We start from the raw sequence: 12,313 nt of genomic DNA, 5'->3' as shown, positions 1-12,313 counted from the left end.
CGACAGTTTGTTTAGACAAAAATGCATATTTCACGCTTAAATAAACACATAAAGAAAAGCCGTTTACGATAATTTGTGTGGAAGTGAGCGATCGCAGCGAAACACGTTAATTAAAATGAAAAGATTTTGACACATAAATTATTTCAGCAGTTCAAAGCATGTGATATGTGCGAAATCTTGTTTTAGTCAGTTTATAATCTCAAGGTTTCTCACGGAATTAAGTAAAATTTCATTCAGGAAGATTTTGGTCACGTGCTAGGCAACGAGTTTTTCTTAATTAGTGTAGCGCGGAAAGTGAGAAAACGTGACTATTTGGGGTATGTGCTCATTTATTATTGACAGCCGGTAAAATGTGAGCCTTGAAAATAAAAAGCCGACAAATTTAGGCCAGATGCTGAGATTTTATTTTGAACCCTGTGTATTAGATAATAGCATTAATTGATAAATGAATAATAGCAATTTTTTTTTACAAGCTAATGGTTATTTATTAATTTTAGTCCCTAGCCAATATAGATGACGTTGTTAACAAGATGAGGCTAAGAATCAGGTTAGAACTTAGTATATAATAATAGACAAGTATTATATAATTTCAGATTTCGTGTCACTTAAATTTAAAAAGATAAAAAAACAACATTCATTGGCAAAATGTGTGGTAGAATAGATTGCCAAATCTTGAGTCCTTTCTAAATGTATACTTAATGTGTGGCTGAGCTGCAATTAATTATCCTAGAAGAAAAATTTATCAAAATTAACAATGCAGCCAAGGCGTGTATAAGGTGGGGCAATTGGTCTGCATATTGGACTTACAATTCAGATCAAGCAGTTTTGGCTTAAGTCCTTGCTGAGGTCATTGTGTTGTGATCTTATATTATGCAGGACACTTTACTTACACAGTACCCCACCCACAGTGGGAGTTACAGTGACCTGATGGTTAGAGTGACAGATTTTGGATCGAGTGGTCCAGGTTTGAGCTCTGGCTGGGGTCATTGTGTTATCAAGTGTTTTTGAGCAAGACACTTTACTCTCAAAGTGCCTCTCCACCCAGGTGTATAGATGGGTACCGGTGAATTAAAGTGCACCTAACCCCCGAAACAATACTTTCAAAATTGATTGTACATGAGTTAGAGAGTTGAATGGTTAAATATTTCTTCATCTCAATGTTCCGTTTTTAAGTTATGAAGGTTTATTTTTCCAATATGTTAATGAGTATGACGTCTACCCAGTCTTCATTCAATATACAGATTTTGACTGGTTCACACAAGCAGTATTTAAAAAGCATTATCATAATACTCGCAATTTCCACAATTTTTATTGTAAATTTGGTGTCTGGTAATGGCGAGTAAATAATGATATAAGCAAAACAAGTATGCTTAAAAGCCTGGGTAGACGTCATACTCATTAACATATTGGAAAAATAAACCTTCATAACTTAAAAACGCAACATTGAGATGAAGAAATATTTAACCATTCAACTCTCTAACTCATGTACTACCAATTTTGAAAGTATTGTTTCGGGGGTTAGGTGCACTTTAATGCTGGACAGTAACCCTGTGATGGACTAACATCTCATCGAGGGGAGAGTAGAAATACTCCTACAAGTTGCTTAATGTTACAGAAACCAGGATAAGCTCTGACCTGATGGGCCACTCTTCTTGACACACTTTTCCTACAAGTTAAAAAAGTGGTAAAAATAGGTGTTACATGTTCACGTTAAATGCATGATGGATTTACACTTACGTTTGCATTTATAGCTAAATACACAAAAGAAGTCTACTGTTTTGTTTGTATCAGTTCTTGTTTATCATTCATACATACAATGGTTTCTAATTTATGCATTGATATATTTCAGGGGGCTTGATGAAGAAATAAGAACAGTTGTTAGAGGACAGACTAACATTGGTCATGAAGGAAGACAAGTAAGAGAATTTAATGTGTAGCCAGTGCCTTGTAAATAAATGAAACCATGACTTGACAGAATAAGAACTCACCAAAGAACTCCATAATTATAGCAGCTGTACATGGTAGTTCTAACTTTTCAGTCTGTGGATGTATTAAACTCTAGCTATAGTGCGCTACCAATTCAAATGAAAGCAGTGGAGCAGTTCTGTCATGTGGTACTGTTCATTATGCTGTATAAGGTTGTTCTAAATTTTCTGTCTGTGGATGAAATTATAGCATGTAACTATTCAAATGAAAGCTGCTCAGCAATTTTTTCATGCTTGGCCTTATGTGAGTCATTACAGAGATACATGTACAATTAAGTAACACATAAATTAAAGTACCTTCGTGTAATCAGTAAAGTACTGTTTGTTAATTCGTGTAAGCTGTTTCCAACCATTTACAATGAAGGCCTGTGTATAAAACGCATTGATGAAAGTTCAATAAAGATGTTTGGTGTCAATATTTTGCAAATAAAAATTGGTATTTTGTCTCTGTTGCCAGGCACTTGATGAAGCCAAACAAGCTATTCAACAGTTGTTTGCAAAAATCATTGACATAAAAGAAAAGGCAGACAAGTCAGAACAAATGGTAAGCTAATGCATCTGAATATAATTATTTCATCCTTCATCGAAATAACGGCCGGTCAACAGACAATGTCCTGACTGATTAGGGACTTGACCGGTCAAACGTTCGCCTTGCTGGTCATGTTGTCCGGTCACAAGTCCCGAAATCACAAACAAAAGGAAATTTTAAAACTTTTAACTTTTTTAAAGAACGTTGACCATACGGTTCCAAACTGAAGTAAGCAACATCGTATATATAACGAACAATATGTCAATTCTAATCATTCAATCAGCAAAAAATAGAGTTTGGATGGCTATCTAACTCTGACAGTGAACAGTGTCGTTACTTGTAGTAAAGATACAGATAAGAAATGTTATTTCTTAAGGTAGCGGGTGTTATATTTTTGCATATATTTAAAATAATTATTGGAAAATTACATGTCGCAATCTTGTCCGAGCTGAAACGAGGTATGACCGAGCTAAAATGAATTTGGCCGGTCATTGTGTCCGCGGAGACTCTTTGGAAATTATTTCGAGCCCTGCCACTGCAGAGGTTCCTGAGGTAAACATAGCTTTACCCGCTCTCCAAGTTTGACTGATTGATTGATTGAGGGCATGCATCTCTTCTTTCCCGTCGTTGATCACATGCCTTATATTTCCTTCTCCCCAATCCTCCGATGCATCGTCTCCATATTCATCATAAACTCATATCCCCACATCCCATGTCCCACACCCTTTCATTCCCACATCCCCATACACCCATTCCACCACATCCCCACTCCATCGTATCCCCATACCACCATGCCCTAACATCCCCAGGTCCCCACATCCACAGGTCTCCAGGTGTCAGGTTCTACTGTACAATGTATGGCTTTTCAACCCTACAACGTCATAGCTGTTGTACCCACCTCTAATCTATTTATTTTCTCTGTCATACTTTGACCACTTTACAGGTGAAAGAAATAACAAGAGATATAAAGCAACTAGACCATGCCAAGCGGCATTTAACAAGCTCCATTACAACACTAAATCACCTACACATGTTGGTGGGTGGAGTGGATACTCTCATGTAAGTAAATAGTATGTAACTGAACTGTTGTCAGTAACTAGCAGTGTTTAAATCCAGTTTGAGTTGAAGTGAGTGACAAACTTGTTGATCAGGATTAAATATATATTATTATCAATACACACGGCCAAATTGAAAACCGCCCTATTGAAAACACGCGCTTTGCGGGCGGCAAATGACTCCTAGCGGGCTGTTAATGTATTAACGGCCCTGCAGCTGATTGGTTCTCGGTTCATCATCCGATTAACTTTAACCAATCAGCGTCGGTGACGCGGGAAAACCATTCAGGTGCGTACGCGTACAGCAAGAGTCTCAAACAGTTTTTCCCGAAGCAAATTTTGTTCGGTAGGAAAAATCAAAGTCTATTTGTTGTAAATGGGACAAAATACAGCAAAAAAAAAAAAAACGGATTTAGAAGTAAATGCACAAGGCGAAGAGACAAAGAGAGCAACTTCTTGTTGTCTTGCGAGAAACAAACATCGTTCAGAGGCATTGAAACTCTTGACTGTAAAAGGATGTGGAAGAGTTGGGGCTCAGTGTAGGATAAAAAGTACGTGTCCTTGAAATGGCACCGAAGAAGTTGAAGCATGAGGAGCCAGGAGACATCACTGACCCAGTCACTACGAAGTCCTTAGCACTGATCAGTTTTTTCATTGAGTTAATCTATTCCCAGATCTCGCGGGTGGGCTAAGCCGACGGCGAGATCTCGTCAACTAAGTAAATTCAATTTTTTTGATTGGCTGTTTCAAAACAGAGCTGTCACAGCGCTAAAATTTGAACGTGCGTTGGGGGCCTCTAGGGAATTCAATATCTGTTTTTTATGCAAATTAAAGATCATACATGCATTCAAAATAAAATTATATATACATTCTTGGGTTGTTTCTTTGTTTAAAGTCAGTTCCCCATAGCATTATGAAGCTATTTTTAACAAATAAATATAACATCAGAGAATCTGCCTTAAGATTTTTGCGTGACACAATTAAATTTGCATAAAAAAGAGACATGTCTAGTCATTGCACGTAACCGACGAATAAACAATCTATTTTAATCAAAATAAATATTTCAACCAGAACTAAAGCTTTTGTGATTGCCTTCTGCTTTATTCTTTAGTAAAATACTCTGCTAGATATCATTCCAGGAAAGACAAAATTGGTTAAACATTCCTTATTCATTTGATTGAGATTTTCTAACAGTTGTCTCGGGCATGCGCTATTGACTTGCCTGCCACATTCCTGACAGGCAAACAGTTGGTACAAAACGGATTTGACCAGATCTCGCCTTCGGCTTCGCCCACCCGCGAGATCTGAGAACGAGATTATCATTGAGTTTGTGACCCATTTACCTGTTTAGGGTATCAGCAGTAACAGCTATGCAGTAAATACTGTTTAATAGCATAACCCAATGACCGACTGTTAGACAAACTCACAATCTGATTGGCTTTGGAAGTGCGATCTAATTGTGGGAGGGTGTGCAAGTAAAATTGCCAAAATCACAAACCAAAACACTATAAATAAACCACTTTCACTAAGCTTTTTGTTGAATAGATCCTGTTGGGTTCCGTTACTTTCTGAAATGCTTTTTATCAAAGAACTGTACCCAACACTAAACAAACAGTGCAATTCAATACTTGCAAAATTATTTGTTTCCATTCAGTTCTTTTTTAATAAGCCTTACAGTAGATTACCTCTCCTTACAGAAACCTCTATAATATGGACATCAGTCCCTATAATGGACAGTTCACTTGGTCTGGAAGAGACTGAAATTCAATACCTTATTACAGGAAATTAATGAAACATGTTATTAAAAACGTGAATTTCAAAAATTTGCATTAATTTTATTGATGTAAACACGTTTACTATAAGCATCTGTGTTAATTTTATTACGCGTAATTTTTTTCGCGTTGTTAAAATGGTTCGTTATATACCTATAATAAGGTAAACTCTTCCTCTGTAATACGGACACCTCCATAATTTTATGGACAGTCTTTCCTGTCCCTTTGAAGTTCGTATTAAAGATGTTTGACTGTATTTCTTTTTGTTTTTTTCATTGTTTTATGTCCTATATTTTATACTTCATATTAAATATTTTGTCACTTATCTTTGACATACATGTATTTTTGACTGTTAGCAGTATATTTATACTAATTTAATTTGTATTTTTACCCGCACTTGAAAATGATCTCAGAGGTCGAGGCATCGTGACTTTTCATTGTTAATTTTTATCACAAAATAAAATTAATAATAAATAAAATATTCAATTTTAATATTGTTAAAGGGAACCTCGACTGTAAAACACTTTTGGTCAAAATAATAAGTTTACCACAGTCTAACATCGTTTTGGTTGTTTAAAGTCGCGGATTCGTTTTTTCATTAGAATACTGGGCCTTTGATTGGTCAATTTTTGTGGTTTTAAATTTCCCGCGCGCCGCCATTTTGAATTTTATGACGTCACTGCGTTGCCGCTATTATTAGGGAAATTTAAAAGCCATAATCTTTTCCGTTTACGGTTGTTATTAAATGTTGTTTCTCCACTGTCCTGTAAAATTTGTAGTTTAGGCATTAATTCAAACAACTCAACGTCAACTTGCCTCAAGAACAGAGGTTCCCTTTAATTTTATTATTAATATATTAATATTATTATAATTAATATTATTAATATAATAAATAATATTAATAATAAAATTTGTTATAAATTAAACAAATAATAAATTAATATAGTAAAAAATAATAATAAGTTAATAATTTAAATTGAATTTTTCCATGTCAGGAATCTAACCCAAAAGCGACATTATGGAGAAGTGGCTAATCTGCTGCAAGGAGTTGTCAATGTTCTGGAACACTTCAAAAAGTACTTTGGAATTGCTCAAATTCGACAGCTAGCTGACAAGTAAGTGATAGTTGTAATATTTCAAATTCAAACACATTTGGGGAAAACATTGGGATAAAGCTATGGAACCCCACTCTACGGACACCCGCTTAATAAGGACACCCCGATATAATGAACAGTTTTATTTGTCCGGACCAAAAGCTGGCTATGATTTCTTTAAAATTAACCTGCTTATTATGGACACCATTAATATGGACAACAGACACTTTTCTGTGCCCCTTGTAACAAACTCTTATGCATGGTTAACCCCGCTTTATGGACACTGTTTATCTGTGCACGTTGTCAAGTTTTAAAAACAGTAAAGAAATTTTAGCCCAAGAGTATATTAAGTGAAGGAGCCTAAGGTTTCCCTAGTTTTAAATTTGTCAGAGTTAGAGTTACAGACAAAACTAGACAAGGTTTTGTTGCTGTTAAACTGCCTGCTTTATTCCTTGTACTGATGATAAAGTAAAGTCAAGGACCTTTTCAAATGATTTCCACTCTCGAGTTTCAGTAAACATTAAGGCAAAAAACTGTATTACTATTAATAAATATATTTTTGTAATGTTTAGGGTTAAACAAATCCAGAATGAACTAGGCACTCAAATATTAGCAGATTTTGAAGAAGCCCTGTCTGTCAAAGGAGTGAAGGTATTTAAGCTTAATCAATATATGTGTTGTCAGCATACCCGGGGGGAGGGGAGGGGGCTACTCCAAAACGTTTTGTACGGGGAGGCTCTGCCTCTAGGTCCAACCCCTTACCCTTTTATATACCATTTTGACAGAAAAGGCACCCCTTTTGTAAACCTTTTACTGAAAAAAGGTACCCCTCTCATATACCTAAAAGACATAGCATAGGCCTAAAACAGGAAGTCTGGATGCCATTTTTATGGAGCTTTTTATAAAATTAAATGATACAGGCATAAGGTGCATCTGTTCGAAATATTTTAATTGAAGGCCCTTTTAAATACCTACACTGTAAACTGACCGATATCCTTCCCTTTCATATATACCTACACTTGTGTTATTTCCCTACCCATTTATATACCTGAAGCATGAAAAAGGTACCCCTTTTGGGCGGAGCCTCCCCATAAAGGCCATTATAGGGAGTACCCTCCCCGGGTCAGCATACCAGATTACCAGAGATTAATTGGCAGAGTACATGTATCTGAGTGTACTAATTACCAGATTAACTGTACTCAGTCTGGTGCTGTAAGTACTCTGGTTCCTGTAGCATGTAGTAAATAAGAGTATTGCAACCCCCTTCCCCTGTTTGGGATGCAGATAACCCTCAGCTCTCTTTTAGAAACATGCCTTAACTGTTGACCTGTACCCATTTATACCCCTGAGAGGTGTGGTGGCCTAATGGTTAGTGGGCAGCTGGTCTCTGGATCGGGTGTTGTGTTGTGTTCTTGGGCAAGGCATTTTACTGTCGCAGTGTCTCTCTCCACCCAGTTGTCTAAATGGGAGTGGTACTTCTGGGGAATTTAGCGCTGGAAAGTACCCGTAACCCTGAGATCCATCCAGGGGGGGAATAGAGAAACTTTATTCGCTTCATGCTTCTTAAACTGGGATAAGCTTTGACCTTATGGGCCACTAGACTGGAACACAGACTTAACCTTTTTACCTACCATTTATACTCCTGGACTATGGTTTTTGCCCAGGAACTCCAGGGATCAAATCTGGACCACTCAATCCAGAGTCCAGCACACTAACCATTAGGCCATAGCACCTCCCACTCTGACAGTGACGATTCAATGATTATTCCTCATTATAACGCTCTGTAATTATTAATTTTATAACAATGCCCCGTAACTATTTTACCTGTTTCCAGCCTCCTGCAGGACCAAACTCACAGTTAGCTGAAGCATGTCAAGTAGTGAATGTCCTTGATCCTAAAGTGAAGTAAGTTCTCTGATCGATCTAACTGTAACAACTAATTGTATGTGTGCTGTATCAACTTAACTTGAGCTGTACTGCCTTAAAAAATTGCAAACAGTTTTGTATCAGTGGGAAGGAAGAATTTATAAAAAAGTAACAATCACACATTGTTCAGTTGCAGCAATTGCATTAATAAGTGTTTGCTTATGAGGGTGTAATGTACGTAGTCTTAAAATCATGAGTTAAGATCATCACTTCAAGGAGAAAGTGGGCCTGGGATAAGGCTTGAAAGATCTGTCGTGAGTACTTTATTTGACGTTACTGGTGTCAAATGTTTTGAACATGCATTGTTTCACTTTATTTCCATCATAGAAATGAGTTGCTTATGTGGTTTGTCAAACTTCAGCTAGCAGAGTATCAACAACTGTTCAACGAATCATTTGAAGTAAGTTATGGTTCCATACCTCTGTGCTTCCTTGAGTATCTACAAATATCCCCTCTGGAATGGAATATTTTAAAGTTGTTAGCCTCACATGGTGTCCCATGGATACCTTTATTCGAACCTGACATTTATTCAGGGAGCATATATAATCATTAGTAACTTAAGAAAAAAAGTGCTCTGACCAATTATGTTGATTCATACATGTACATGTAATATGCTTATTTTGTTGCATGTGCAGGTTGCATGGCTTGACAAAATTGACCGCCGATACTCCTGGTTAAAGAGAGCTCTGGTCAAATTTGATGAAGACTTCCATGGAACTTTTCCCTCTGAATGGCATGTGGAGGAAAGAATCAGTGAAGAATTCTGTAGAATAACCAAGTACGACCTTGAAATGTCAATTTTCTTTTATACATTAATTTTTCTTGATTAAGACCTGTGCTTTGAATCGTAGTAGACACATACACTCATGTTTACCTATTTTGTATGAGAGACATCCTTATGTTCTAAGAACAGCATTAAACATTTTACACTGTGTTCCTTTTAATATTATACCTAAATATGGAGAGAAGTTATTTACAATCCGTAACAAAATACTTCTGACTTAATCTGCAGAAAAGATTTATCAAAAATTATGACAGCAAGGGTACAAGAAATTGATGTCAAACTCTTGCTATTTGCGATCCAGAGAACGACAACGTTTGAAAGTTTATTGGCACAGAGGTTTGTTCGCCATGGTTACGAGGTAAGAAAATTTGTCCGTACTTATTTCCTTGTAACAATTTCTATCTTCTCTAGAGTCGATGATATATTTTTTTCAATCTCACTGAGACCTATGACTACCTATTAGTGCTTAGTCCCTAGATATTTAAGTGTTGTTAAACGTTGTCAATATGGTTCCCTTTTGTGCTTATACTCTAGATGCAACAAACTGCTACATACATCTGCACATACTATGTGCTTAATTTAATATACTTGAGGCAATTGGGGCTTGTTAGGCCCAGGGCTTGAGACTAACTTTTTAACTCACTGGTTTACTGGCTAGTGACATGTCAGATTTTACTAGCCAAAAGTAATTTTTCACTAGTCAGGTATATTGATTTCTATCAAGAACAGTTGACTTTTCCGATTTTTTCACTAGACAAATGGCTAGTAAGAATGCTAAACCTGGTAGCCAAAACCTAAATTTTAATAGCCTTTGGCTAGTTGGCTACCGTTAGTCTCGAGCCCTGAGGCCCTTAAGCTTTATCGGCCCCTGACAAAAAACATTGTTTGCACAGGCTGATTTAATTATTCAAAGCGTTATGGTTTTGACAGATTGTGTCCAATTTCCTTTATAGGACAATGAAGATCCAAAGGAAGCAGGAGGCAAGGTGCAGATTGTTTAGATTCATTTACCTTACTGATTCAACAGAACTGGCTTTAACATAATCATTCCTCAGTCCAATTTCTTTTCTTTTCGTAATTTGTCACAAAAACAAGTATGCATCTGGCTGCCTTTGTGGAAAAGATTTCGCTAAAAGGGGAACAATGCAATTCAATTCAATGCAATTTAGTAGTTTTTGGGACTAAGTAAACGATTTTAGAATGATTTACTTTTCTTTTAAAAAATTAGAGATAATTAACATTATGAGATTGTTCAACAAAAAATGTTACATCAAGAAATTACTGTGGAAAACAGAACACTTTGCAGCCTTTTTGATTTCAAAAAGACGTGATGAAACTTTAATTGCCAGATTTTTGTTTGATCATCTGAACGATTCCAGGTATTACAGTTAGTGATTAACGTTTTCTTCATTTCCTTCCTGTTGAAGCCAAAACAGTCCAAGTTTCTGGGGATCATCTCAAGATGCTTTGAGCCACATCTTCATATTTATATAGAATCTCAAGACAAGTAAGTACAAACTGACAAACTTGCACATTTTCACTTGTAAGCCAGCAAAAAAGGTAGCTTGTATGAAATTGTCGTTTGTTACGCTCAGTAATCGCCGGCTTGTTTGTTATTTGGCTGCGATTTTGCCACTAAAATACTGCTGAGCTGCTAATCTGAAGCAGGGCTGTTATTAAGTTTTTAAGCAGCTGTTACATTGAAGTTATCACCAGTAGCATTTTGCTCTGTATACAAGTGTAACATAACACAAGTCGACATTTTCACCCCGGCGTAACATCAAGTAAACGCAGCTGTAACAGGTGCTACGGGTTACGGCCCATAATGACAGCCCTGTGAAGTTTAAAGATTATAATTAGCGAAAATTAACAGAATCACCCAGGATATTGTCACCTTTAAAGACTGTTTCAGTAAATGGGATGAGAGTAAGCAGATGGCTATCAGTGCCAGCTCTTAGCTCTTATTTCCGTGGCATGAAGCTGGTAAGAGTGTTAATAGTACTAAGTACCCTTCGTCTGGAAATAGTCAGGTTACTATTATTAATTAGACTTTCGCATATTTTCACAGAAACCTATCAGAGCTAATGGACAGATTCGTCCAAGATTTCAAATCCCTGGGTATTCCCATGGTAGAAGGAGATGGCAGCAATGTTGTGTTTCCTAGTGCCGGTGAACTGTTTGTATTCTACAAGAAATGCATGGTGCAGTGCTCACAGCTCAGTACAGGGCCTCCTCTGCTTTCACTCACAGCAGCGTTCCAGAAGTTTCTTAGAGAGTATGCTACTAGAGTTCTGAACAATCATCTACCTGTAAAGTAAGTATTAGATTGTTTCTCTTGTCACTTGTTTATATTAGTAGACACTTGTCAAGTTCTACTGCAGTCCCCAAATCTGATTGGTTCTTTCGTTGTTAACTATCCACTGATAGCACATTTAAGAAGAAATTTGGATTTTGAGCTAAAAAAATTAATAGCCAAAATTGCAGCCTCCGAGAACTTCTTTCCGTTTTCGTGTCTTCTACGTGACTAATATGGCTGCACCACTGCAATTATTCTTGCATTTAAGTTGTACATTTGGTCATGTAATTTAATTGGTCATTTTTTGTTGAGCAATTTCAACACTAGCGTGTGTGGTGTGTAAAGAATTACAATAGTGAAGAAGAATGACCAAATTTGGGAAATTTAAATTCATTTCCTCACAAGAGGGTCCTAAAGTACTAGGGGGAATAAATTAGTCGAAAGATGAATCCATGGTTCGATGTTTTGCTCGATGATGCATGCAATAAGGTTACATGTTGGTATTTTCCTTTATCCCTGCAAAGCTAAGACCATGCAACTCATGAAAAATCCTGTGTATTATCTGCCAAACATCAAAAAGGTGTATTGATTGCCAATAGCAGTGGGTGTGCAATATTTAATCCCAAGTCTTTTCCTGTACAGGAGTACGGGTGGTCTTGCCAGCATCTTGAAGGATTCTGGAGAAGTAAAATTCAGCAAAGAAGAACAAAGTTTGACATGCTGTATCCTATGTACAGCTGATTACTGTCTGGAAACTACTCAACAGGTATGAAATGTGTGTCCAATTTATGAAAATGGAAGCCGTACACTTTCAAGTTTACCATATTTTAAACCATTCCCTTCCTCGCCATCGTTAGCCATCCTCACTTTCA

General features: G+C 36.8%; 1 protein-coding gene across 1 annotated transcript; it reads left to right on the top strand.

Annotated features, from left to right (window-relative positions):
* The first annotated feature begins 501 nt into the window (after positions 1–501).
* Positions 502–12,213, top strand: LOC144640523 (vacuolar protein sorting-associated protein 53 homolog). The gene is made up of 14 exons (XM_078499630.1): positions 502–547; positions 1,850–1,916; positions 2,443–2,529; positions 3,458–3,573; positions 6,337–6,456; positions 7,008–7,086; positions 8,270–8,340; positions 8,689–8,761; positions 8,997–9,139; positions 9,374–9,503; positions 10,099–10,131; positions 10,573–10,652; positions 11,214–11,459; positions 12,084–12,213. Exons 1-14 carry the CDS (start codon positions 531–533, stop codon positions 12,211–12,213), a joined length of 1,392 nt encoding a protein of 463 aa, XP_078355756.1. The 5' UTR covers positions 502–530.
* The last annotated feature ends 100 nt before the right edge of the window (positions 12,214–12,313 follow it).

The sequence above is a fragment of the Oculina patagonica genome, unplaced genomic scaffold, assembly GCF_052425735.1.
Source record: "Oculina patagonica isolate OP01 unplaced genomic scaffold, crgOcupat unplaced326, whole genome shotgun sequence".
Taxonomy (NCBI): domain Eukaryota; kingdom Metazoa; phylum Cnidaria; class Anthozoa; order Scleractinia; family Oculinidae; genus Oculina; species Oculina patagonica.
The sequence above is the reverse complement of the archived record's forward strand: the minus strand, read 5'-3'. Positions and strand labels throughout refer to the sequence as shown.

Bases quoted from the DNA above. Each gene is read 5' to 3' on its own strand.
- LOC144640523 (XM_078499630.1), top strand. The intron at 1,917-2,442 runs GTAAGAGAATTT...CTCTGTTGCCAG, and splicing joins TTGGTCATGAAGGAAGACAA to GCACTTGATGAAGCCAAACA. The intron at 7,087-8,269 runs GTATTTAAGCTT...ACCTGTTTCCAG, and splicing joins TGTCTGTCAAAGGAGTGAAG to CCTCCTGCAGGACCAAACTC.